At 49.7% G+C, this 26893-nt stretch overlaps 1 protein-coding gene and 1 pseudogene across 17 annotated transcripts; both read left to right on the top strand.

Moving 5' to 3' along the window:
- Window positions 1-392: 392 nt before the first annotated feature.
- Window positions 393-26893, top strand: LOC140897642 (tripartite motif-containing protein 10). 17 transcript variants are annotated; one of them, XR_012154776.2, is made up of 12 exons: window positions 397-2111; window positions 3976-4842; window positions 9448-10747; window positions 12364-12505; window positions 17307-17761; window positions 18764-18859; window positions 19277-19507; window positions 21048-21070; window positions 21487-23979; window positions 24505-24564; window positions 24847-25132; window positions 25807-26893. XR_012154776.2 is itself a non-coding variant. In XM_078848568.1 (10 exons), exons 7-10 carry the CDS (start codon window positions 17351-17353, stop codon window positions 21357-21359), a joined length of 1050 nt encoding a protein of 349 aa, XP_078704694.1. In that variant the 5' UTR covers window positions 395-2111; window positions 2232-2344; window positions 3976-3998; window positions 4739-4842; window positions 9448-10747; window positions 12364-12505; window positions 17307-17350; the 3' UTR covers window positions 21360-21578. The 17 variants fall into 17 exon arrangements, 15 of the variants coding, with proteins under 15 accessions (XP_078704689.1, XP_078704690.1, XP_078704694.1 ...); XR_012154775.2 differs by lacking the exon at window positions 24847-25132; XM_078848568.1 differs by lacking the exons at window positions 24505-24564; window positions 24847-25132; window positions 25807-26893 and adding an exon at window positions 2232-2344 and having other exon boundaries at window positions 395-2111; window positions 3976-3998; window positions 4739-4842; window positions 21048-21578.
- On the top strand, window positions 22699-26893 carry LOC140897518 (butyrophilin subfamily 2 member A2 pseudogene; annotated as a pseudogene).

Raw genomic sequence — 26893 nt, 5'->3', positions numbered from 1 at the left:
TCCCAAACTCCACTCCCCCATCCAAGTCCCTTCTTCACACAGTCCCCTCACCACCATGCCCCACAGTCCATGGTACAGCCGGTCCCAGTTCACTTCCCCCGGTCGCACCCAGGTGCCTCATCAGATGTCACCCCTCCCTCCTTCCCCTCACCGCCTTCCCCTTGCCCCATGGTTCCCAGTTGCTGGCCAGAGTGGGGGTGATGGGCCCGGCTGGGGAAGGGGCAGAGCTGGCCAGAAGATGGGGTGAGGGATCCAGCTGTTGGGGACCAGGCTAACACAGGGGTGAAGGGCTGGGCTGCCTGGGACTCCTGGCTGACTGAAATGGGGGCAAAGGGTCTGGTGGGAGGGTGGCTGGCTGGAGTTTAAGTGAAGCAGCTGGCTTTGGGGGGGGCCTATCCGGAGTTGAGGAGAGGGACCCTGCTGAGAGGCTGGCAGGAATGGGGGGGATAGGATGATTAAGACTGGAATTTTCCAAGACCTCTAAGGAGGCTAGGCCACGGGAGGCAGGCGGCCAACTCCCCTAAGCGACTCTGACAATTCCAGTCTGACCAGAGCTGGGGAGAGGGGACAGTCCCAGCGGGCTGAGGTGAGGGTGCAAAGGATTGGAAATTTAAATAATATTTCATTGAACAACGTCCATGCCTCAGTTTCCCCTATGTAGTAAAGAGTTAACAAGGTGGTGGGGGAAAGGGTGTTTTCTTTGCAGAAAGATCCAGGTGGGGCTGACCACTACCTGACTGGGGCTAGGCCCAGACAATGGGCCAGCGATTTGTTAACTGGCAACTGAAATAAAACCTCCAGCTGCAGTGTAAACATACCCTTGGGATGTGATTCATAAATCAGAGACGACCCTGTGCCTGCCAATAGTGGGGAGGAGGGGTGGAGTGAGGGGACAGAGTGAGGGCAGTTGGCTTCTGTGGTATTACTGAGCATGCTCATTCTGTGTGAACATGCTCAGTACAAGCCAAGAAGTAAATCTGGGGGCGGGCAGTTGACCCCTCATTCCCCCCTCCATGCATTGCCTCTGTCCCTTGTGGATCTTCATTAATGTCAGAGGAGTTACAGCGGTGGCTCTCAACCTTTCCCGACGACTGTGCCCATTTCAGGAGGCTGATTTGTCTTGCCTACCCCCAAGTTTCACCTCACTTAAAAGCAACTTGCTTACAAAATCAGACACAAAAATACAAAAGTGTCACAGTCTCACTATTACTGAAAAATTGCTGCCTTTTTCATTTTTACCATATAATTATAAAATAAAGCAATTGGAATATAAATATGGTACTGACATTTCAGTGTACGGTCTACAGAGCAGTATAAACAAGTCATTGTCTGTATGAAATTTTAGTTTGTCCTGACTTCGCTAGTGCTTTTTATGGAACCTGTCGTAAAACTAGGCAAATATCTAGATGAGTTGATGTACCCCCTGGAAGACCTCCGCGTCCTCCCAGAGATACGCGTACCCCTGCTTGAGAACCACTGAGTTACAGCAAAGGAAGATTTGGCTTTTCAGATCCACTTTTCATTCGTTTCTCTGCTGGCTCTGGCTCTGGCCCGCTGACAAAATTACACGTTGCAGCCTAAAGAAAACCCTGAAGCAAACACCAAAATAACACGCACAAACAAGCTTGCGGGGAAAGAAACATCCAGTTGCTGGATAAGACTCAAGCCATGTCTGTGATGAGGAGATTGCAGCTGATCTTCTCTCTTTTACACAGTAGGAGCGGTGGCTTCTGAGAATCCAGCCGAACCTCTCCAATAGGAGGCCGCTTGCACTATCCTTGTGACTAGCTTATAAGATCCAGTGTTCACGGTTGGAGAGAGAACGTTTGCTGTGCCTGCATTAGCCAGTGCTTGGAAGAATCACCTAGAAACATCTCTCTGCTGTGCAGAGAAACCCGGGGGAGCGTTGTAGAACTGGGCAGACCGTTCATTCTGCAATCGGCCAAAAATCCAGAAGCAAAGAGGGTGTGTGAGAACCATCAGGAGGAATTTGCTTTGTTGTCTGAAGAGGGGCCAACAGCTCACCTATGTGATCTGCACAGCGCACAAAGAAACCATGTTACAGCTTCCACAGAGACAGCCGCTGAGCAGTGCGAGGTAGGAAATTGCTGGTGAGTGAAACGTATTATAATAAAAACCACCAGTAGAAATCAAGTAACTAAATGTGAGATCTGCTGCAAGACATTTTACAACAAATCTCTAAATATTTGCTGCATTGTTTATCTTATCAGAGCTAGAATGATGGGATGGTAATTGCTAGGATCACTCTTTCACCGATAAAAAGAAAACCAGCTCCCGATGTCTCCCGAGCAGTCTAGAATTTAGAAACACTCTGCATTATGCAGTAAGTTTGTTGTTCAGTTCCCTTCAAACTGATCCTTCTCTCTTTGCAGTCAATAGCCAGTCTCCTCTTGACTACAGTAGGAACAATGCCTTTTGGGCTCCTGCTATCTGCCTTGGTTGTTTTTTATATCCTCATATTTCCTATATAGCCTTTTGTCTGTTCTTTATCCATACGTATTTTTACTTCTGTGCTAACTGCTCCAACTTCTTCTGTTTCTTTGTTGGGGAAGGAATCCAACATCTCTGCTATTTTTGAGACATCATTAATGGAGAGCAGATTGAATTATTCAACATCTAGAAATGTAACCCCTGTTTTTTCCAGTCGCGAATTATCTACATACGGGAGCTGTGCTTTTTATGAATCTGTTTGTTATTTAAACTCCATGGATTCATAAATACCCAGGAACCACTGGGATCATCAAGTCTGACTTCTGGTATAGAGGCCATAGAACTTCCCTGAAATAATTCCTGTTTGAGCTAGAGCATAGTTTTCAGAAGAAAAATAATAATCTGGTCTTAATTTTAAAATTACCAGGGTTGGAGAATCAACCACCCCCCTTAGTAAATTGTTCCAGTGGCTAATTACCCTCATGTTTAAAAACTAACACCTTGTTTCCAGTCCGAATTTGTCCAGCTTTAACTTCCCATTATTGGATCTTGTTTTTTCTTTGTCTGCTAAATTAGTTGTCTGCTAGGACTTTGACTAAAAGTTTGTGTAAATTAATTTTAGCCTCTGCATCCAGAGGCAATGCATAGAGGGTGGGGGAATGTGGGGTCCACATGCCCCACCCCAGATTTGCTGCTTGGATTGTACTGATCATGCTCACTGAGGAAGCCAGGTGCCCTCACTCTGCGCCCCCCCCTCCACACACACACACAATATCAGCTGGCACCGGTGTCTCTGCCTGGATCCATGTGTCACACCAGATCTCAGTGCAGTTCCAAGTGACCGGGCCAGCTTCCTGCGGGAGGGCGTGGTCCCAGTGCAGTTATCTCTGTGAGACACATTTTGACCGAGGCGTCAGCCCAGCATGTTAATTCCTGCAGCTCCAGTTGCAGGCACAAATTTGTAAGTGACTCCGAAACTCAGGTTTGAGCGTGCACCTGGGCCCTTAGTTTGCAGGTGGGGTATGGTTTGCTCATACACAGGCTGCTACTATGCCTATGCAATGTTCATGGTTTGCTGCTGATGCCTTGTGATTGGACGCCAAAACCACATGGTTTTGTTTCTGTTCCCTGGGTGATTTGACTTAGGGTGACCAGATGTCCCGATTTTATAGGGACGGTCCCGATATTTGGGGCTTTTTCTTATATAGAGGCCTATTGCCCCCCACCCCCGTCCTGATTTTTCACGCTTGCTATCTGGTGACCCTTTTTTTGACTTCCTATGGTTCATAAATCGGGAGTTTCTATTTTAGCGGTGGAGAAAAGGTTCCCCAAGCCCTAATCGCTGGGGTTCAGAGCGTTAACGATTAGACCTGAGAGATTAGAGACATAGATCTGAATTGACCAGCTATTGGTAACTGTGAAACTGAAGTAGTGATCAAAAAATAAGCTTATTCTGGAGCTGGAGGAGTCCCTAGTATGTGGCGTGTGGAGCTGAACTCCCTTTCCTCTCCCTCTGATTTATAGGAGGCCAGAGACACACTGAACAGGTACGTGGCTCCTTCTCACTCCCCCTCAGACTTCACAATGCAGGCCAGGGGCTTGGGCACTGGCTGAAAGACACATCTCCAATGTTACACATCTGGGTGGTGATATTTTATGGTGGGTTTTTGTTGTTTGTTTTCTTAAAGCCCCAGTTCCTGGAGTCATGTGATTACATTAAAATCTCAGCCGCTTCTTTTTTTAAGGCAATTTCTAGCTCTCACGGCTGCAGAGAGAAGCTTTCAAATATGCACCCAAAGAGCTGGAAAGCTATAAAACAGGGAATAAGCAGCTGTCAGGGATGGACATTTTGCCTAGTCCCTGTGTGGGAATGGCGGTGAAAAGACTCCCTAGTATTTATATTATCATGGTACCTATAAGTCCAGCTGAGATCAGGACCCCACTGCATATACACAAAGAGACAGTCCCTGCCCTGGAGAATGTACAGTCCAGACAAGCCAGACAGAAGGTGGGAGGGGAAGTAACTTGCCTTTAGTCACCCAGCAAGTGTGTTGCAGGACACAGGGAGCTGAAGCCTGGTGTCCAGGTTCCCAGTCCAGTGCTCTTTCCACTGCTCCACACTGCCCACCTTTGTGGGTCTTTCCCCATCACTTCCCCAACCTCGAGAGAACTTGCAGACCCATGCCAGGTCCAGGCACAAATGGGCCCCTTGATGTTTTGCTGCCACTTGATCTGAGCAATCAGGTGAAGAGTAATAAATGTGTGGTTAGTGTTTTTCCTCCTCTAGCTGTGAGAAGGGGAAGGTGCATGCTGCAATGGCTCTTTCTCCTGAACCGAGGCAGAGGACGCCGGAGTTCTCCCTCAACCTCCAAACTCTGAGGCAATTCAAAGGTAAGACACACAAATCCCTGCTCCAAAATTTCATCAGGGTGCAGTGCACTTTCCCCAGCCACTGAAGGTTCTGCTGAGTTTCCCATAGGGACCAACTCCATGGATGTTATGGGGCTGGAGCACCCAAGTCCCATGGGAAAAAAATAGTGGGTGCTCAGCACCCTCAGGCAGGTGCTCAGCACCCACTGGTGGGCCCTGCCGATCGGCTCCTCCCCTTCCCCCCAGTGCCTCCAGCCCACCACGGATCAGCTGTCCAGTGGCAAGCAGGAGGTGCTGGGTGGGAGGGGGTGGAGCAAGGGTGGGGTGGAACGGGGCAGGAAGAGGGGGGGAAGGGACAAGAAGGGGTGGGGCAGGGGTCTTGGGAGAAGAGGTAGACTGGGACAAAGACCCACACTCAGACCCATGTGGGTTACCCTGCGTTTAGCCCAGTAAGCCTTACATGGGAAGAGGGGAGCTAGGATGATAGGGCAAACACATAAAGGGTCCCGGCCCTTATCCAGGCTGTATTACAAGGGTGCTAAGGGTTCCAGGCCCAGCCCTAGGAGCCTTAAAAGGGTTACAAAGGGAGTTAGACAGCAATGATTAAATGGCATTGGTAGCTCCTCACCGTAGCTTTTAACTAGGGAAATACCCTGGTTAAAATGCCTCTGAGCAAGGCATTTACAGCTGTTCCCAAAAGCCGTTTTCATGAGCTTTAGGGAAACCATTTGTAGGGGCTGTGTTATATCTCAGACAACAACACAAAATTCAGCCAAGATAAGTGTAAGGTGCTGCACATAGGGATTTAAAACCAAACACCGAATGGGGGATAACTGGCTTGACAGCAGCACTGCAGAGAAGGATCTGGGAGCCGTGGTGGATCGCAGCCTCAGCATGTCTGCAATGCGATGCTGTTGCAAAAAAAAAAAAAAAAAAGCAAATGCAGTTTTAGGCTGCATTAACGAGCAGCATAGCATGTGTAACCCACACACCTCCTGGGTGTGGTGTTCTGTCCCATCTAGCGGCACCGATTCTAGCGGAGAACTGGAGCCCGGGCTTTCACTGGTGCCTGTTTCCTATCAGGTCCAGCAAAGCGGTAACGTACTGCCCAAAGAGAGTGCAGGCCTCCTTCCCCTGCCCAATCCCTGTCCTCCCCCTCAAACGCTTACCAATGATTCCTCTTTTCATCCAATGAGCACCCGCCCTTGCCTCTATATATGAGCTCAAAGTTGCACCGTATTTCCTGTTGTGGTTGTTTGACCGGTGTTTTTTGGTTTTTGTGGTGAAGCGATGTTGAGACATTCACTGCCTGGTTGAGGTGAGACCAAGGTAGGTTGCTCGGAAATCTACTTGCAGGGAGATGCCACAGAGTCAGCAGGCACCTAACGCTGTTCGGAAGCATGATCCTTGCTGCAAGTGGGATGCAGAAGATTAATCGGTATCGATTTAGCACTTGTGGAGCTGCAGGAGGTTTGCTATTGCGGCTCCTCCCTAGAGGGAGCGATTAATGAGTTTGCTCTACAGCCTTAGCTAACAGCCGGTTGTTTTTTAGCTCAGGCTGTAGAGGCTCATGCACTAAGCTCCAGAAGTCCCAGGTTCGATCCCGCCTGCTGACGCCCGGTGTCTGTCAGTGTTACACGCCTTACACGTCATGGGAGGTGATACTACCACTCTGTTCGGCGCTGGTTAGGGCTCAGCTGGAGGACTGTGTCCAGTTTTGGTCGCCAGTGTATAGAAAGGATGTAGAGATACTGGAAAGCAGCCAGAGGCAAGCGACAAAGATGATCAAAGGGGTGGAATGCAGCCATCTGAGCAAAGGAGGAAGGAACTGGGTGTGTTTAGTTTGGAAAAGAGGAGATTAAGGGGGGATATGGTAGCGGTCTTCAAATACTTGAAAGGCTGCCATAAAAAAGAGGGAGAAAAGTTGTTCTCTTGCCACAGAGTGCAGGACACGATTAAATCTCAAGAAAATCTTCCTAACTGTAGGAAGAGTAGGACAATGGAAATGATGCCGAGGGAGGTTGTGGAAGCTCCTTCACTGGAGGTTTTCAAATGGAGGCTGGAGAGCCATGAGTCTTGGATGGTTTAGAAACAACAAATCCTGCATCTGGGCAGGGGGTTAGAGTAGATGACCCTTCCTAACCCTATGGTTCTGTGATTCTAACCACTAGGTCAGATGACCCCAAATTTGGATCATTGACCTTAGCCAGAGCCCCCTTGAAGTGGAGCAAATTTCCAGGCAAACTGAGTAACTACATGGATTTTAGAGCGCTTAGAAGTGAACAGAAAGCTGGTCTAAACCTTAACTATAGCAGACGTGGTGGTGCAATATAACAACAAGGGGAAATCTCCTGACCAATCAACTTTCTTACCTCGAAATTGAAAGGACAAATCAGCACTTTGCAGGAACATTGGGATTTTTAAAAAAAGCACTCATTAGCAACTAGGAAATTCAGGATGAAGGGGCCAAGAAACACAAAGATACAATATTGTTTAAATAAATACATTAGGGCAGAGACAAGGTGGGGGAGGTCATATCTTTTATTGGACCAACTTCTGTTGGTGGGAGAGACATGCTTTCGAGCTACACGGAGCTCTTCTTCAGGTAAAAGATAATCCCTCACCCGCCTTGTCTCTCTAATATCCTGGGACTGACACTGCTACAACACTGCAGACATTCGGGCAGGACATTATAAGAATTACATTGCAAAAATACACAGCATGTGAAAGCAAGGAATTTCTCAGGTCAGGTCACTGATGACCGTAAGCGCCAAATTCTCCTGGCACCAGTGGGTGCTCAACCCCCGGCCCTGCCCCACCCCCATTCCAACCCCTTCCCCAAAGTCCCCGCCCCAACTCCACCCCCTCCCTGCCCCTGTTGGACTCCTTCCCCAAATTCCCACCTGGCCCTGCCTCTTCCCCACCTCCTCCCCTGAGTGTGCCGCGTTCCCACTCCTCCCCCCTCCCTCCCACAGCTCATTATGCCGCAAAACAGCTGTTTTGCGGCAGCGTGCGCTGGGAGAAGAAGCAGGATTGCGGCACACTCAGGGAAGAGGCGGAGGTGAGCTGAGCTGGGGGCGGGGAGCTTGGCTGCCGGAGGGTGCAGCACACCCACCAATTTTTTCCGTGGGTGCTCCAACGGAAGTCAGCGCCTATGCTGATGACAATCTTAACTCTTCCCCCACTGTATGAAAGACTCTGCAATATCTGTATCCATCCACACTAGGAAATATTTGGGTGTCTTGTAAGTTTAAGCTTCTTTCCAGAACTTTAGTTGGTTGATAATTATCAGTGATTTTGTTTTTGGGGGGAGGCAAGAAGGTGAGAAAATGCCTTTTCAACTAAATGGAAATTTACACACACACCCCACTGTCATTAGTTTTGTTTTATTTTATTATTGGAAAATCGAACCCCAAAATGTTTTTAGGTTTTGACAACTGTCAGTTTTATGTATAGATATAACCCCACCACCACCACCAAAAAAAAAAACCTTTACAGGGTAAAAATTTCATTCTCTTCTCATCACAAAGACTTGCTTATAGACTCATAGAAATGTGGGGCTGGAAAGGAGATGAAGTTGTCATCTAGTCCACACACCCCCGCACTGAAGCAGGCTACTCTTGACAGGCATTCTCTAACCTGTTGTTCAAAACCTCTGAGGATGGGGGATGCTAAAATCTAAAATGGTTTGGTCACATTAACCCTTCTTTAGGACCATGTGGAGTCCACAGGAGACGAGCTGCTTTGCCCATTTCTGATTCATCACGGTACATGGGCGTCAATTATCCCACCTTATTTACAAAGATCCTATGCCCCAAGAGTTGCACAAGGGTCCTCGTGCATGGAGCTGGCGTGTCTATGTAAACTTACCTCCTGTGTCTAGTTCACAGGTGTACAAAACTGGTGGGTGCAGTGAGGCAGCATATTTATTATGTATTATTGTGTATGCATGAGAGGAGCTTTTAAAATGATGGTTTATTGTTCTCATTTTCTTAACTCCACTCTCAGTGCAGTGTTCACTTCTACTCCGTCTATGGCTATGGACTAAGAACTTGTATACTTGATCCTAAAAAGACACATTTTACAGAACCAGGAGGGATGGAAGCATAGGTGCTAGAATTAGGGGTGCTGCCATACCCCCTGTCTTTAAGTGGTTTCCATCATATACAGGGTTTACAGTTTGGTTCAATGGCTCTCAGCACCCCCACTTGTTTCAGCTCCCCTGGATAGAAAAAGGGAAAGATGGAAGAGTGAGTACCTAGAGGGCAGAGTTAAGGTTATTTGAATGACCATCACTAATAATGTCCTATCTTTTCAATGTTTCTTGCTTTTAAAACATGTCCTTGTACCTTGCTTTATCCTCACCTCCGAATGTCCCAGTTTTTTAACATTGGTCGTTGATAGCTCCAGCATCCCTGCTAGGCCTTTAACATCCAAGGGTTTGGTGTGGACTTTCTGACTTACCTTTCACCTAGAGAAAAGAAGTTGTTGTCAGGGGGACACTGAGTGCACCCAATTGTAGATGATTATTTTGTACTAATGTCTAACCTCTTGAATATTCTGTCCAACCTTCCCCCCAGTGCTGAGCTCAGCGTCTAACACTCTGATTCTCTCTCTGTTATGCAGTGAATGTGACTCTGGATCCAGACACGGCAGGTCCTGAACTCATCCTCTCTGAGGACCTGAAAGGTGCCAGATGGGGAAAACCAAGTCAGGAGATGCCTGACCGTCTGGAGAGATTTGACACTGATCCCTGCGTGTTGGGCTGTGAGGGATTCACCTCGGGGAGACACTACTGGGAGGTGGAGGTGGATGGGATGTTCTGGACTGTGGGTGTGGCCAGCGAGTCTATGAGGAGGAAAGGACGTATTGTCTTTCAACCCAACACGGGGGTCTTGGGTTTGCAGAAATATCATCACCTCTGTGTGGCGCTCACCAACCCTTCCAACACCTATGTGCCCCTCAAAAAGAACAACAATGAGATCGGCGTCTATTTGGACTATGAACTGGGGCGAGTGTCATTTTACGACCTCAGCAACGAGGAGCTGCTCTTTGCTTTCCCGCCGGTCTCTTTCAATGAGGAGAGAGTTTTCCCTTACTTTTGTGTATTGTTGTCCCACATAAAACTGTCCCCCAGAGGGTGATGCATGGCTGTGATCCCAAGAAACTGGATTCTCTGGCCTGTGGTGTCATACTCTGTATGATCCTAGAAGTTCTTGCTGAACCTCTTCTAGCTTCCATTGCCCTACGCTCTATGACCCTGGAGGATTACAATGTTCTTGCTGAACCTCTTGTCACTTCCATTGCTCTAAGCTCTATGACCCTGGAGGATTACAATGTTCTTGCTGAACTTCTTCTGGCTTCCATTTCCTTAGGTTCTATGACCCTGGAGGATTACAATGTTCTTGCTAAGCCTCTTCTAGCTTCCATTTCCCTAAGCTCTATGACCCTGGAAGACAACGTCTTTCCTGTAGAGCTGCTCCGAGCTATGTTATTAGTCTCCATGCCTCAGAAGGACTCCCATGTTTCCTCACAGAAAATCCGAGGCTCTCAATCCTGGTCTCTGTAGCTCTGCAAGGAGTACAGTGTTGTTGCAGAGTCCTGTTTAGCTTCTTATTTTCTAGTCTCTATGCTCCTGTCAGGGTCCCATGTTCCTTCAGATCCCCTGCTAGCTCTCTGTCTGCAAACTGGACCATCTTGAAGTACAGAACGTGACACGTTTTAATGGCAGAAATTAAGGAAAGAAAATCCTGAGTGGGTGTCTCGATTCAGCCTGTATGACCGTTGTGACAGATATTGCAAATACATGCAGCCTCTTTGGACGCGATTGTTTCCACTTGATAAATGTGATCTGTGTGCTTGAGATGGGCCGGACGACATGGGCCTGTAGTATATTCACAGACCTATGGCTCAGTGTGTATTACAGGTAATTGTATGTTCCCGGCTCACTGGGTGGATTTTCTGGGGAAGCTGGGAAGATCAATGCAAGTTCCTGTGGTTGGTTACACAGACTCCCAGCCTTTGAGCCTGATTTTACCTGCTTCAGGAGCTTGGGAACAAATTTTGGGGTCTAAAGGGTGAGTTTAAACAGACTCTCTCATTTTGAGCCAACAAACTGACATGAACTTTTAATCAATAGGTCAAACCTTGTGAAGGAGTGGAAGGACTAGAACCTGCCAGGGTCTCCATAGGACTGATGGGGGACCTCTGGGAAGCAGAAGTCTGCTTTTCCACTTGTTATTGTTTTATTGATCTGTTTTCTCTGTAAGGCTTTTGTCCTTAAATAAATGCTCTGTGCAAAGTGCCTAATCACTGGTGCACCACTTGAGAGAGAGAGCACAAAACTGCAGTGCTGATTTAGGTCAGACGCCTGTCTTCTCTCTGCTGTGCAATGGTGCGATATAAAGGGCAAGCAGCCACGAAACACTGGCGAGATGCTAAAGATCTGCCCTTCTGGCCTCTATTTATTAAAGTAGAACAATGAGCCAATAACGGCAGTAAAAGCAACATGAAATAAATGTGAAAGGAGTGACTGGGAAATCCCAGTGAGATGCGCAGAATAAAATATGCCCAGTGTTCATCACATCACAGGCTTTTCTAGGCGGGAATTATTTATTTGGGATTTTTTTCCCCTAAAATATGTATTACATTTTGTTGTGCAATTGACTTTTCCCTGTTGCTCAGTATCTGGTAGGAAGATCCTTGATTTTGCAATAAATATTTGTTCCTATTTTTCACATTATTCTATCAGAATCCTTTCTTAGCACCACCCCTGTGACATACACATCTACAGGAACTCCTCACTTAACGTTGTCCCGGTTAATGTTGTTTCGTTGATTCATTGCTGATCAGTTAGAGAACATGCTCATTTAAAGTTGCGCAAGGCTCCCTTATTACGTTGTTTGGCAGCCGCCTGCGTTGTCCACTGCTTGCAGAAAGAGCAGCCCGATGGAGCTAGTTGGTGGGGGCTTGGATGAACTGGCAGCCCCCCATCAGCTCCCCGCTCCCCTAAGTTCCCTGTGTGGCAGCCACCCAGCAGACTATCAATTGCCAGCAGTTCAGGTGTCCCTCCCCCACACTGACCCGTGCTGCCTTGGAGCTGCTCCTGGGAGCCTCCTGCTTGCTGTGCAGGGGGGGGAAAGAGGGGTGCTAATGTCAGGGTGTCCCACTCCCCCCACACCTGCCCCCCCGTTCCTGCCCCCCATCTCAACAGAGCAGGCGGGGAGAGGACAGGGCTCAGGACTGGGAGCTTGTTGGCAGCAACTGCTGTCTCAACTTGCTGATCTACTTAAAAAGGCAATGGACTTAGAGCGCGGTCAGCGTACTTAAAGGGGCAAAGCGCGTCTCTCTCTCACACACATGATGTGTGTCTCTGTCTCTCTCTGACATGCTGTCTCCCCTCCCTCCATTCATGCCGCCTTGTAGCGTGTGAGGCAGGACATTAATAGAATTATAGAACACTTAATTCATGAATCAGGGAATCACTTATCATTCATAAGTGTCCTGCTTATGTCACGCTCCAGTCAGTGTTCTGTTGCTTAGATCCTAACTCTGCATCATTTCTACGGGGACTCCGTCTTCTCCTGACTGATCATGCTGGGGGATCCGCCTGTCTCCAGCACTCAGGACCCTGAGCTACCCCCAATACCTGGGAACCCCGACCAGTTCAAGCCTTCTGGAGTGGGTGAGATCCTTGGCCTCCATGTACTACTTCCTATATATTTAATGTTGTGGGGGTTTTTGTTTGTTTGTTTGTTTTTAAAAAGGAACTAGATTGAGCCCCCTACTCCATTTCATTCCCCCCCAGGTTTCCATACACTCCTCAGGCACTAAAGCCTCTTTATGACTGCTGACCTGGTTTGAATTGTACCCAGTGCCCTACAGGTGAAAGGCCCATATACGCTGGAGGGGATGCAGCCCACAGCTGCGTAGGGCACCAGAAAATGTGGGACAATTTGGTGCCCCAAATTTCCTGGTGCCCTACGCAGTGGCGTAGTTTGCATATGGGTAAGGACAGCCCTGACAGTGGTAGGGGTCTCCAATAGCATCAACCATTGCGTGAGGGCTTCGGCCATTAACTGTAGTCCAGAGTCTGAGGAAGAAGTTGCTACGGGGGGGCTGCACTGGGGTCCTAGGCCCTGCCCACACAGTGGAAGTTAATTTCACCTCCCCTAACTTTGCCCATTTACTTGAGATTCACGCTCACTCGGCATCTTTGTATCACTCTTGCTAACGGATGATTAATTTCCGTGCCCCTCTCTGGGAGATTACAAGGATTCATTAGAGTCCATTATGTACTTTTAACCTTAGACTCACAGGGCTGGAAGGGACCTCGAGAGGTCATCCAGTCCAGTCCCCTGCGCTCAAGGCAGGGCCAAGCATTCTCAGACCGTCCCTGACAGGTGTTTGTCCCACTTACTCTTAAAACTCTCGTTTATTTTTCTGGAACTGTTGGTTCTGGCTCCATCACGAGGGTTGAGTTCTGAAATGTAGTAAATGAAGGCGAAAGTTCCTCTTTGCTTTCTAAGTACAGGTCCTTTCAGTGAGAAACTTCACATGCATTTTTTAATGCCCTTCACATTTTAGGTGCAGTTTTGTGGGTGGTGTTTGAAATTGGGCACTTGTTGAAATTCTGATGTGATGGTCTCATTTTTTTGGTTGGCGTGCATTTTTAAAAGAGCATTGTAAACCCACAGAAAAACTAGCCGACTGGTATTTTGGGTAGATCTGGCATATTGGAAAAGGTTCAGAAAAGGGCAACAAAAATGATTAGGGGTATGGAACAGCTTCCGTATGAGGAGAGATTAATAAGACTGGGACTTTGCAGCTTGGAAAAGAGACGGCTAAGGGGGGATATGATAGAGGTCTATAAAATCATGACTGGTGTAGAGAAAGTAGATAAGGAAGTGTTATTTACTCCTTCTCATAACACAAGAACTAGGGGTCACCAAATGAAATGAATAGGCAGCAGGTTTAAAACAAATAAAAGGAAGTATTTCTTCACACAATGCACAGTCAACCTGTGGAACTCCTTGCCAGAGGATGTTGTGAAGGCCAAGACCATAACAGGGTTCAAAAAAGAGCTGGATAAATTTATGGAGGATAGTTCCATCAACGGCTGTTAGCCAGGATGGGCAGGGATGGTGTCCCTAGCCTCTGTTTGCCAGAAGCTGGGAATGAGCGACAGGGGATGGATCACTTGACAATTACCTGCTCTGTTCATCCCCTCTGGGGCACCTGGCACTGGCCACTGTTGGAAGACAGGATACTGGACTAGATGGACCTTTGGTCTGACCCAGTAGCGCCATTCTTATGTTCTTATATTGGGGAGCAGTATGCAAAGAAGCAGATATAAGAAAACTTTTCTGTAAAACAAAGGCAATAATGCTTCACTGACACTGAGCATTGTTGTGCAGTTTCATTCACCCATGTTGGTAAGTTACTTTCCACAGGTGGACTGCACTCGCGTAATGCAAAATATTAATGCCGCTCTATAAAAGCTTAAAAAAATTTTTTGTGTAAATATATTCCCTCCGGTCTAGTCGCCGATTTAACAAAATCCCCCTTGAAACTTTAAACATCTGTGTATGTCGTTTTTAAAATCTGACTCTAGTAAGGACAAGTTAATTGTGATAAATCAACGTTTGCACAGAGCATTATTTTTCTCTATTAAGTGAGCTCTACATTTGTTGTGGCAGCCCGTACATTTAAATTATGTCTTTTATTCTACCTTAACTACAGGGTGGGAGCTCTGTTGTAGTGAAGGGAGAACCTTGCATTCTGCTTAACAGCCCTTGTTTCTAAGGCCCAGATCCACAAAATAGAATTCACTTTGTGGCCCCTGTTCCATTTTAATTGAAAAATGAATATGGGTTGGGCCAGAGCCAGAGTGAGAATCACGTTCTAGTCCAGTGCTTCGGGCACTCCCCTAAGACCCCTGTTCAAATCCCTTTTCCTCATCAGGCTGGAAAGTTTCCTGAAAGTTTATAAAGAAGTCCTCCTCCATCCTGGCCATTTTGTGTAGTGCTACATGGCCTCTGAAGACACTTACCGGGGTGGCCCAAGATGCGTGATAGGTGTTCCTCCACCTATCTTCCCCCAGTTCCTGTTTCACTCTGGGGCTTAGGTGGAGATAAGCATCTGCAGGGTTAGAGGGAAGCAGCTGTGTATATCCCAAGGGTGAAACAGAAGCACCTACAGACCTCCTACCGTGAAAACTTACTCACCGAGTGAGGTTAGCAGTGTCAAGCTGTCTGCAGTGACTCAGGAGAGTGAGTACCAACCTCGGGGCAGGCTGTTAGGAACCAGGGCACAAACCCCACACTGGTCATGTGTTCTGTACGTAGATTTCACCAGCCAATGATGAAGTGTAAACTCCTCAGGTGCTATAACAGCCTAACTATGGAGTCACAGACAGGCCTCATGGGTACTCTGATATGTCTCACCACCCAGGTGAGCCTGTCTTTGTGCTAGATGGTCTTTTACACCAAGAATCACAGCATTATACAGGTTTCAGAGTGGTAGCCGTGTTTGTATCAGCAAAAAGAAAAGGAGGACTTGTAGCACCTTAGAGACTAACCAATTTATTTGAGCATGAGCTTTCGTGAGATAAAACCCACTTCATCAGATGCATGCAGTGGGAAATACAGTAGGAAGATATATGTACACACAGAGACCATGAAAAAATGGGTGTTGCCATACACACTGTAACAAGAGTGTGTTATCCTGATTATCACTACAAAAGGTTTTTTTTTTCTCCTGCTGATAATAGCTCACCTTAATTGATCACTCTCGTGATAGGAGTGAAATGCAGCGTTCAGGCTAAACACCCGGGCAGCCCTAGCACAGAACAGGCACAAAGAGGGCAGGAAGCTCAGCTCAGACACGGGGTGAATTCAGCCCGTGGTGTTCAGGCAGCTGGTGTTGTCAGTTGTTGGCGGCAGGTGTGTTCTCTCTGCATGCTGCACCGGCTCTGGCCGGAGAGCCGGTACACCATTCAGTTCGGTGGCGAAGTCACTTGGCCAGGTTTATTGTTAACGAAGCATGGTCCTCGTCCCCAGCAAACTCTACGAAGACACTAAGACCTGTATGCCCATGGACTCAGCTGAATGAGCGGGGGCACTTGCCACCCCCCCCAGTAGACAAAGACACCCCCTCTGCGACCCAAGTTACGTATTGCCCCCTGACGTGGTTCGTTACTACCCTACACCTTGTACCTGCTGGTTCGAACAAAACATTTTCATCCCTCATCTTGTCCTGTCCTCCCATCTTTGTTTCACTTGGGCTTGGTGTGTTCCTGTTCCATTTCCCAGTATTGTGTTTATGCCATCCCTTTATGAGGGTTACTTGCATCTTTTTGGAATGTGCATACATGAATACCCTGCACCTAGTATTTCTTGGGAGTGCCTGTTTTTCTTGCTAACTTCATGTACCTGACTGTTGCTCAAAGCCTGAGAGATTAATAAGACTGGGATGTTTCAGCTTGGGGAAGAGACAACTAAGCGGGGATGTGATGGAGGTCTATAAAATCATGACTGGTGTGGATAAGGAAGTGTTATTTATGCCTTTTCCTAACACATGAACTAGGGGTCGCCCAATGACATGAATAGGCAGCAGGTTTAAAACAAACCAAAGGAAGTATTTCTTCCCACAATGCACAGCCAACCTGTGGAACTCTTTGCCAGAGGATGTTGTGAAGGCCAAGATTGTAACAGGGTTCAAAAAAGAACTAGATAAATTCATGCAGGATAGGTCCATCGATGGCTATTAGCCAGGATGGGCAGGGATGGTGTCCCTAGCCTCTGTTTGCCAGAAGCTGGGAATGGGCGACAGAGGATGAATCACTTGATGATTCACTGTTCTGTTCATTCCCTCTGGAGCATCTGGCATTGGCCACTGTTGGAAGAACATAAGAGCGGCCAGACTGGGTCAAACCAAAGGTCCATCTAGCCCAATATCCTGTCTTCCGAAGACAGGGTTCTGAGCTAGATGGACCATTGGTGTGACCCAGTATGGCTGCTCTTATGGTCTCTTGCTAACTTTGCTTTATATTAGCAGAGCTTGACTTTTTTGCTCACTTTAGTTCAGGCTTTGTACCAGGCCCCATGTTTCAGGCTCTCTCCTTCTACTAGAGCTGGGTCAGGCTCTAGCAAGCTGTGCACTGGGTTATTTGCTGGGTCAGTTTCATTGAGGGGGCCGCTTTTGTGCACTCAAAGGAGGGGGGCTTAGATTGGTCTGGGTTTAGCAAATGGAGAGGGCCGGTGTGGGCACACATTGGTGCAGAAGGAAGGAAGAGGAGCTCGTGACGGAGAGATACTTACAGCCCCCATTATGGAGAGACACCCAACTCTCCAGAGCGAGTGTAAAACAGGCCTTGCACATTCTCTTCTCCAATCCCAACCAGCTTTCCCTCCTCTTCTCCCTGTCATGCCCCCACCTTTCCCCCATGTGGTTCTCACTGACCTTTTTCTCCCATCCACATACAGCATAAAGGAAGAGGCCAAAAAAAACATTGGTGATCCCAACAGCCATGGCCTCAGCAGCTCCTGTACAGGGAATCCAAGAGGAAACCATGTGTCCCATCTGCCTGGAGTATCTAACGGACCCCGTGACCATGGACTGTGGGCACAACTTCTGCCAGGGCTGCATCAGTACCTACTGTGACAAATGGGAAGGATATGGCCCCTTGGAGTGTCCCGTCTGCAGAGACCGGATCCAGAAAGGGAACCTCCGGCCCAATTGGCAGCTGGGGAATATAGTAGGGAAAATTAGACAACTGGAATTAAATCCTAGCAAAGAGAATCTGTGCGAGACACACCAGGAGAAACTCAACCTGTTCTGCGAGGAGGACCGGGAAGCCGTGTGTGTGGCTTGTTGGAGATCCCCACAGCACAGATCTCACAGGGTGCTGCTCATGGAGGACACTGCTCAGAAATACAAGGTAGGAAACACTCTGACGTCCGTTAATTCAATCCTTTCCTTTTCAGACTAAATCTATCTTTTCCCCCATAGGCGCCGACTTACTCAGATCCTGGGCGGGGGCTTGACCCCTGCTCTGTCCCAGGCCCCACCCCCGCTCTGCCTCTTCCTACCCCCTCCCTCCGCCTCTTCCTGCCCCTGCTCCTCCCACTCTTCCCCCAGCGCCTCCTTCACGCCAATAAACAGCTGATTGCAGTGGGCGGGAGGCATTGGCAGGGAGGGGGAGGAGCTGATCAGCATGGCCCCCGGTGGGTGGGAGGCGCTATGGGGGAGGGGGAGGCGCTGATCTGTGGGGCCCACTGGTGAGTGTTGAGCACCCACTTTTTTTTTTTCTGTGGGTGCCCCAGCCTCACAGCACCCACGGAGTCAGCGCCTATGTTTTCCCTCAGGGGCGCTGAAGTTTCTCTGAGCCTCTTTCAGAGCAACAGATTCTCCCAGTTTCCCGGATTTCCTTTCCCAGAAGCCAGCTCCATCAATAGCCCTGCCTTACAGAGCTACTCCCTCTGTGCTGAGGTGTCCAGAAGAGGCGCTGTCTCCTTAAAGGGAATTGACGATGACGGCTGCATGGTTCCCGTCAGACCAGAGATGGAGCGGATGAGCCTGCTGCAGCCTAGATGCAGCCAGAAACGAGGTTCAGACAGAAGAGAAAGAGACAGCAGTTCTGCTGCTGGGGAGCTGAATTATGGTGGGTTGGTAGCACTGCTACCATTAAGGTTGAAACTAGTTTACTGTTTGAAAGCCAATTTTTCTAACTGCTCTGAAATCCTCGCTCTTATTCCTGTTGTCTTGAAAATTCCCATCCCTCCTGGGATTCCAGGCTGGTGTTAGTGGGCTACATTGAAGTGGCCTGAGCCAGGTACTCCTGAGATCGAGCTTTGTTACCGATGTGACGTCCTGGAAAACACATGGGGGAAAATAACCCTGGGAAAAGAGAAAAATCAAAAGTCACTTTTCTTTTGTTTAGGATCAAATTCAGCTCCATTTGCAGAGCTTGATGAAAGAGAGCGATGAGATCCCGGCCGTTAAACTGAGGGAGGAAAAGAGACTCCTGGAACTGCTGGTAGGTGCCTTTGTTAATCGCTAGCAGATATTCCCGGGGGCATTGTCAATGTTCTCCTTGCTCTGAGTGATGGGAAAGTGACAGTGGGTAACTTTCCCCTTTCCGCGATGATTAGTTAGTTACTCCTCTGTGTCAAGTAAACTCTGTTCTGGTTTAATGGCGATAAGGCAGGCAAATGGTGAAGGCAGGAGAATGTTTATTTATGAAGACAGATCCTTTCTAGGGATAATTGGAACATACATCACAGGGCTAATAGCCAAGGTGATGCTTCCTCTCAGGTCACTTGGCCCATCGCAGGCAGGCACCATGTGCAACTCTGGTGAGAATCCCTGACCCTCCAGCAAGGGATCTACAGTGAAACGGCCCGTGACTCACCGCATATCCCCAACCTGCCCTTTCCCTCCATGTCCCTTACAGGCGAAAACGGAAGCCGAGAGGCAGAAGATTGTATCTGTATTCACGCAGCTGCACCAGTTTCTGGAGGACCAAGAGCGACTCCCGCTGGCCCAGCTGGAAAAGTTGGACAAGGGGATTAGGAAGAGCCAGGATGAAAACGCCACCAGAGTGTCCAAGGAGATACCCCGTCTCAGCGAGCTGATCGGCGAGATGGAGGAGACGTGCCGGCAGCCGGCCAGCAAATTCCTGCAGGTGAGACTGAGTTAGGGACCCCCCTCGATCCCTGCACAGGTGTCATGGCAACCGAGTCCAGGAGTCAGTAAGTCAGTCGGTGCATTCCTGGGATGGGAATTATGATTGTCCTTTGGAGAGTCACAGATTCCTAGATGTTTGAGATGGAAATGCCCCCTTCGCTCAGACACTCCATGGCCCTGGGGCCAGAGCAGGGTTGCTCCCACCAACTCACTTTCTTTGGTTTTGTGCAGCCAAAGTTCAAACCTCCCAGGGGTTGTGGCTTCCACCGTTTTTCCCCTTGGGAGATGATTCACTAGCCAGATACTTCTCAGAGTGAGGAATTTCGCCCTGATATTCAGCCACAACTTTCCCTTTCGTAGTTTCTTCCCCTTGCTCCTCAGTCTGTCCCCACGTGTCGCACCTGGCAATTCCTGCCCCTCCTTGGTCTCTGGATTCTGCAGGGCAGCAGGCTGGGATACAGGAGAGCTCTGGGCTGTGACTGCAGGAATGGGCAGCATCGGGGCTGACTTTTATTTTTCCCAGGGGGGTGCTCCGCCCCCGCTCTGCCCCGAGGCCCCGCCCTCGCTCCGCCTCTTCCTGCTCCATCCCCTCCCCCCCGAGGCCCCCGCTTGCTGCTCTCCGCCCTCCCCTAGCTGCCAAACAGCTGATTTGGCAGCGCTGCTGCACAGATGTGGCCGGTGGGTGCTGAGCACCCACCTTCTTTTGTTTTTTTTCGATGGGTGCTTGAGCCCTGAAGCACCCACGGAGTTGGCGCCTAAGACGGGCAGGACTAGGGAGGTGGGGGAAGATGAGGGTGGGGGAACAAAGTTACTGGGGCTATGGGAGTGAGGGTGGGAGGAGGAGATATTGTTTCTCTTCCTTGAGCGAAAGACCTGAGTTTTATAAACAGCAGGGTGCCCTGGTCTGGTCACAAACTCTCCACGCTCCTTCATGACCGTGAGAGGAGCACGAAGAGTTAGAGAGTTTTTCCATATGGGCATGAGAGAGAGAGCGAAAGAAAGGGCCCTTCCCGTGAGAACGCTCCTGCACATTCACGCTCCCAATACCATCTCTGTGGCTTTCGTTTTCCACAGATAACTGCAAAAACCAGCTTGGGCACAGACGCCAGCTTCCTCATTTCACCGGGGGGCACTCGACCCCCTGCTGTGCCCCAGGCCCCACCCCCTCCCCCGAGCACGCTTCTCCCTCCCCCCCGGGGCCTCCTGCATGCCGCTGAACAGCTGCTGCGCGGAGAGAGGGAGGCCCTGGGAGGGGGAGGAATTGATCGGCGGGGCCACCCGGGGGCGGGAGGCGCTGGGGGGAGGGGGAGGAACTCCGCTGGTGGGTGCTGAACACCCACGATTTTATTTTTCCTGGGTGCTCCAGCCCCAGAGCACCCATGGAGTCGGCGGCTCTGCATTTGGGGAAAAAATATTTATGAATAAACCGGTCGTAGGTCCCCATCTGCACTGTGCTGAATTCAGAGCGAGCCCCCTCCAGAGCAGGAGGGGCCCTCGACATGTGGGACTGAGCTTCCTTTTCTTTATCGTCCCTCTAGGACCTCAGAAGCACCTTGAGCAGGTACATGGCTCCTCCCTGCTTTGCAGCACCGGGAAAGGACTTGGCCACTATGTTCAAACCCTGTCTCCCCAGGGCACCACAGCTCAGCACGTGGGGCTGGGTCACATTCAGCTACAAATCTCGGTTGAATTTAACATCTGGATGTTCTCACCCTTTGACACGATGCTCTGGAATTATCCATCCTGCGGGAAAGATTCTGAACCTAAAGTGTTTCCTAGAGATGTCCCATCCCTGGGGGGACTGGCTGCCCCAGGGTTCTGGGGATGGAATACAGGCCTTTCACCACTAGGGCACAGATACAATCCCGCTCGGGTTCGCGATCATCAAGAGTCTTTACTGCTTGAGGACTGTTTCACTAACAACAAATAATGGTGTGTCACTAAATGAAATACAAGAAGGTGAAATTTTTTCTCCAGGTGTGAGAAGGGGAAGTTCCAGCAGCCAGCGGAGAAGTCTTTGGAGCTGGAAAAGAGACTCGGAGAGTTGTCTCCGAATAATATTGCTCTAACGGAAACTCTGAAGAAGTTCAAAGGTACCAAGATGGGATCAAGGAGGGCAAAGTGGGACGAGTCTAGAGACTGTGGGAGAAGATGGGCTCTGACCGGCTGGTTCATAATTAAATTATGAATCCATTTACTAAGAAAAGTGAAGCAGACAACCTGAGCAAATCCAGCAAGGTCCCAAGCATCAAGATAGCTCACGCTGAGTCATTCGATCACCTTTGGTAAATTATTAAGGTCCAGATTTTAGCAAAATGGCCTAATTTTTGGAACCTCAGTGTCTCGTCCCGCTGCAGAACTGCAAGCCATGTACTTCAGAACTTCTGTCCTCCACAGCTGCAGGTGAAGTCCGTGGGAGCTGCGGGTGCCCAACCCCTATTTGAAGCAGGCCCCAGGTGCTTCAAGTTCGGCACCCAAAATGTAGACCCTCAATTAAAGGCCACTATCGAAATTGGGACCCAGCCCATCCTTGTGCTCCGGCCCTGTGTGCCAGCTAGTTTGGGCCAAAGGGGCTGTAGGAATGATGCAAACCCCTCTCCCACCCCAAGGGAATCCCTCCAGTACAGAAGCCACTTGTTCCTTCTCCACAGCAGCTGCTGGCACAAGGAGTGTGCCCGGGCACGGAGTGGATTTGGTGAGGGCACGCTGGCGCAGGAAGTGGGTGGACCGGGATAAAGAGGTGTTGTCAGGATGAAGATGTTTCTCTTATACTCTGCTAGCTGGCAAAGCCCCATAGAGGTCGCTCAGCTGACATGAGGATGCAAATCTGGCTGGATTTCAGGACTTCCCTGTGCCAAGTTTTGCATTCGTCACTGAATAGGGAAGACCCAACCTGCCTCCCCTCTATCCCTTTGCCAGTGCAGGGGTGAATCTGGCCCATTGAGCTGAACCTCTTCCTGCCTCAGTTTCTGCATGTGTAAAAGGATACCATTATGCTTTGCATTTCAGTCTATCCAGGGCGAAGACCTTGTTTGTGCTGAGCTCAGTAGAGACACTGAGTAAACAGACCTAATGTTTACAACAAAGGGCTCTGATCCTGCAAATTCTTAACCTCCCATTAATGTCAAAGTGTGTCAAGTCACTTTCATGCTAAAGTCTTTGCAGGATCTGGGTCTAGATTAGGACGAAATGCAGCAGGTGAATGTGACGCACCAGCTGGGATCTGGGGTTGGGAGGGAGCGGATGATGGAGCCATCGAGCTTTCTTACAGCTAATATCTCCTGGGGTGTGGTGAGGGTCAACAGAAGTGGATTCTGTTGATCTGAGAGGCCAGGAGGAAAGAGAAGGTTTGGGATTAGCTTTTCTTAAAGACTTGAGTGTGTGTCTGTCCCTCTCTGTCTGTTTCTCTCTTGCTATTAAACCAAAGTTATGTCAAGTCAGAGTGGGGGTTGTAGAGAGAGGTTTGTGGAAAATTATAATTTAGAGACACTCCCTCATAGGGGACAGTATTATGAATACAGGGATTTAGAGATGTGCCCTGGAAGCTGGGGTTGAGAAAAACAGTGTAGCTGTGTAGCAATCAGGGGCACTGGAACAGGGGGAGCTGGGGGGCCGTGGCCCTATTGCTTTTCACCGGCTGTAAGGGCGAGCGATGGGGACAGAGAGGCGCGAGTGGAGGTGGGGTCTTGTGGAGAAGAGGCGGAGCAGGGGCGGGGCCTCAGGGAGAATGGGCAGCGCGAGGGCGGGGGCTCGGGAAGTAGGGGCGGTGTGTAGCCCAGTGGGCTATCTTGCCTTCATGATATATAGCAGTAATGCAAAGAACCTACAGGCCTGTATCCTGTAAGACGTTAGCTTTAGCAAGTTAGCATAAGGCTTGAGGCCTGTGCCCTTTGCACAGATAAATGGCCAATGGAAAACCCCAAATATTGGGGAGCTGAAAATAGAGTGTTTAAGGGGAAGTTTTGACCACAGGTACATGGTTTAACTGCAGAAGTGTCCTGGCAATGAGCTGACATGTGTAACAGGTACATAAGCTACATTTGCAGATACCTAACCACTAACGGGCCATGGCAACGAACGGACCTATATGAGAATAAGTTGAGAAGGCATGGGATGCATTGTCCTAGGGATGGGGGTTTCACGACCACCACTCCTAAGAGGAAGAGAAGGGTGGTCGAGGACTCCCTCCTCAGGGGGACGGAGTCCTTCATCTGCCGTCCAGACCGAGGGACTCGAAGTGTGCAGCTTGCCTGGAGCTAGAATTCAGGATGTGACAGAGTGTCTGCCGAGACAGATCAAGCCCTCAGACCGCTACCCCTTCCTACTTCTCCACGTGGGCACCAATGATACTGCCAAGAATGACCTTGAGCAGGTCACTGCAGACTACTTGGCTCTGGGAAGAAGGATAAAGGAAGTTTGAGGCGCAAGTCGTGTTCTTGTCCATCTTCCCTGTTGAAAGAAAAGGCCCAGGTAGGGACCATCAAATTGTGGAGGTAAATGCGTGGTTGGGCAGGTGGTATCGGAGAGAGGGCTTTGGATTCCTCGACCATGGGATGTTGTTCCAGGAAGAAGGATTGCTAGGAAGAGATGGGATCCACTAACAAAGGGAGGGAAGAGTATGTTTGCAGACAAGCTTGCTAACCTAGTGAGGAGGGCTTTAAATTAGGTTGGCCGGGGGACTGTGATAAGCCCAGATATAAGTGGAGAAGTGAGATACCGGGAGGAAACACAAGTAGGAGGCGCAAGGGTGGAGGCTCAGGGAGAAGGGGGGCAGGGTCACGGTTTGGTCACCAGTGCCCCCCCGCACACTTTTAGGGAGCACCCTCCGCTCCTGACAGCAGTTCACCCCTGAAGCTCTCTAGGTTGTTTTAATAAAAGCTTTATTCCTTTCTCATGCACTGGTGTGTTGTTTAATGAACTCCAAAGTCGTTACAGGGGTGTTGTTTCAGACGTGAAAACATGCCATCTTATCTCTTCTCTCCTTTCCCCCTCCAGACGCTCTGCCGTCTGAACAGGAGAAAAGAAGAAGGGAATCCCTAGGATCGCACAGATGGGGTGAGATTGCTGGTGGAGATGGTCTTCAAGTGAAGACAGAAATCCCATCGAGCCACTTTCATGAACCCAGAGCTAAAGTTACAAACCAAACTAACACTGCTCGTGCCACGCATCCACACATCCCATTCACAAATAAAATAGAGAATTGTAAATACTAAGGCAACCCTAAGCTCAAGTCACATGAACAATCCTGACACCAACCTTAATACTGAGTCCATGCCCACGCCAAGGAACAGAAACACTTTCACAAACCTGCATCTGAACACTTTCCTCTGACCCTAGGGTAGGGTTGCTGTCACGAAGTCCCTGGGCGATGCTCTGGAATGGCTCCCGACGAAGCCAGGCAGGACTCTGGTGAGGTCTCCTCTCTGTGAGCAGACTGTTTTCAGGGCAAACAGCTCACACAGCTTCCACCTTCCTGGGTCTGACCTCGGAGCATTCAGCCTCCTCTGCCCCTCTGTGCGCTTCCTGCAGCAAGTCCGCCCAGGCGGGGTCCTGGGGAAGCCAGAGGGTCCTGCCCCCCAACTTCGCAGTCAGACGTGACTCTTAGCCAGCCAGTAAAATAGAGGTTTGTTAGATGACAGGAACATGGTCTAACACAGAGCTTTTAGGTGCAGAGAACAGGACCCCTCAGCCAGGTCCATTTTGGGGGGCAGTGAGCCAGACAACCACATCTGCACTTCACTCCTCGTCCCCAGCCAGCCCCAAACTGACTCACTCTCCAGCCCCTCCTCCTCTGGGCTTTGTCCCTTTCCGGGGCCAGGAGGTCACCTGATTCCTTTGTTCTCCAACCCTTTAGCTATCACCTTGCAGTGGGGGAAGGGCCCAGGCCATCAGTTGCCAGGAGACAGAGTGTCAGCCATTTATGTACCCTGGCCCTTTGCTCTGCAACAATTACACTCCCTTATTCCACAACCTAGAGACTTAAGAAATGCATAGGGGAAACTGAGGCACCCCTACAATAATCAGAGGAAACATTAAGAACACTCCCACTTCGTCACAGTTGCCAATTTGGTAATACTTAAAAATTAACCTCCCCTGCCCTGCCTCTTCCCCCTGAGGCCCCACCCCTGCCCCGCCCTTTCCCCCCAAAGCCCCACCCCACTTCTTCCTCCTGAGATCCCTCCCTGGGATCCAGGACTGTCCCATCCAGCACCAGGCTGCTAGGGAGTGTTAGAAATGGTCCCAGCCTCCCCCAGGGCCAAGCTCTGCCCCTAATGCTCCGATTCTCTCTCTCCCCAGTGAATGTGACTTTGACAGGCTCATCCCGAACTCATCATGTCGGAGGATTGGAAAAGTGTGAGATGGGGATTCACAGAGGAGGATCTACCCGACAATCCGGAGCGATTTGACATTTTGCCCTGTGTGCTGGGCTGTGAGGGATTCACCGTGGGGAGACATTGCTGGGAGGTGGAGGTGGGGGGTGGGTGATACTGGGCAGTGGGAGTGGCCAGAGAGTCTGTGAGGAGGAAGGGATGGATCAGCCATAGCCCTAAGGATGGGATCTGGGCTGTGGAGCGGTGTGGAGGTCAATACCAGGCTCTTACGTCCCCTGAGACCCCCCCTGCCCCTGAGCCAGGTCCCCAGCAGGATCCGGGTTTCTCTGGACTGTGAATGGGGGCAGGTGACATTTTTCGATGCTGAGAACCAGGGTCCGATCTTCACTTTCCCACCCGCCTCTTTCACTGGGGGGAGAATCCGACCCTAGCTCTGGGTGGGGAGATCCCAGCTCAGATTATGGCCCTAAGACACGGGGGGAATATCCCCCCCGGGGACCCTGAAATCAGCCTCTCTAGCCTCAGATGTCCTCATCTCCATGACTCCGGCGCCTCTATTGGGAACAATGGATCGTCAAACCATAGAGAGGAAGGAGCGATGGAGATGGAGACGTCAGTTTTTCCCCCTATGGACTGGGCAGCCTATTTCTCACTGCCCTCCGTAGTCAGGAAGACTCTGGGATCCCAGCTCAGATACTGAGACACTGCGGGGAATAGCCCACCAGGAATTAAAAGATGGGTTTCTTTAGCCACCATCATCCTCATCTCCATGACCTTGGAGGACTCCTGTCTCCCCATTCTCCTGGCCCCTCCTATCTCTCACCTCCTGGAAGCTCATCCCTCTCCTTGCCAGCGCTAGGGGTGAGAAGAGGGTGGGTGAAGAACCACTGAAGCTGCAGGAAGTGCAGAGGGGCCCTGAGGGACAGGGGCCGATGCGGGGGTTGCAAGGCAGTGTGGGGCAGAATTGCATGAGTGCAAACCTCAAGAGATCAACAGTTGTGAGACTGCCCTATAAAGCATGAGTTTTTAATAAACACGTTTTTTCTTCCGTC

Source organism: Lepidochelys kempii, chromosome 14, assembly GCF_965140285.1.
Source record: "Lepidochelys kempii isolate rLepKem1 chromosome 14, rLepKem1.hap1, whole genome shotgun sequence".
NCBI classification, from domain to species: Eukaryota; Metazoa; Chordata; order Testudines; family Cheloniidae; genus Lepidochelys; species Lepidochelys kempii.
The sequence above is the reverse complement of the archived record's forward strand: the minus strand, read 5'-3'. Positions and strand labels throughout refer to the sequence as shown.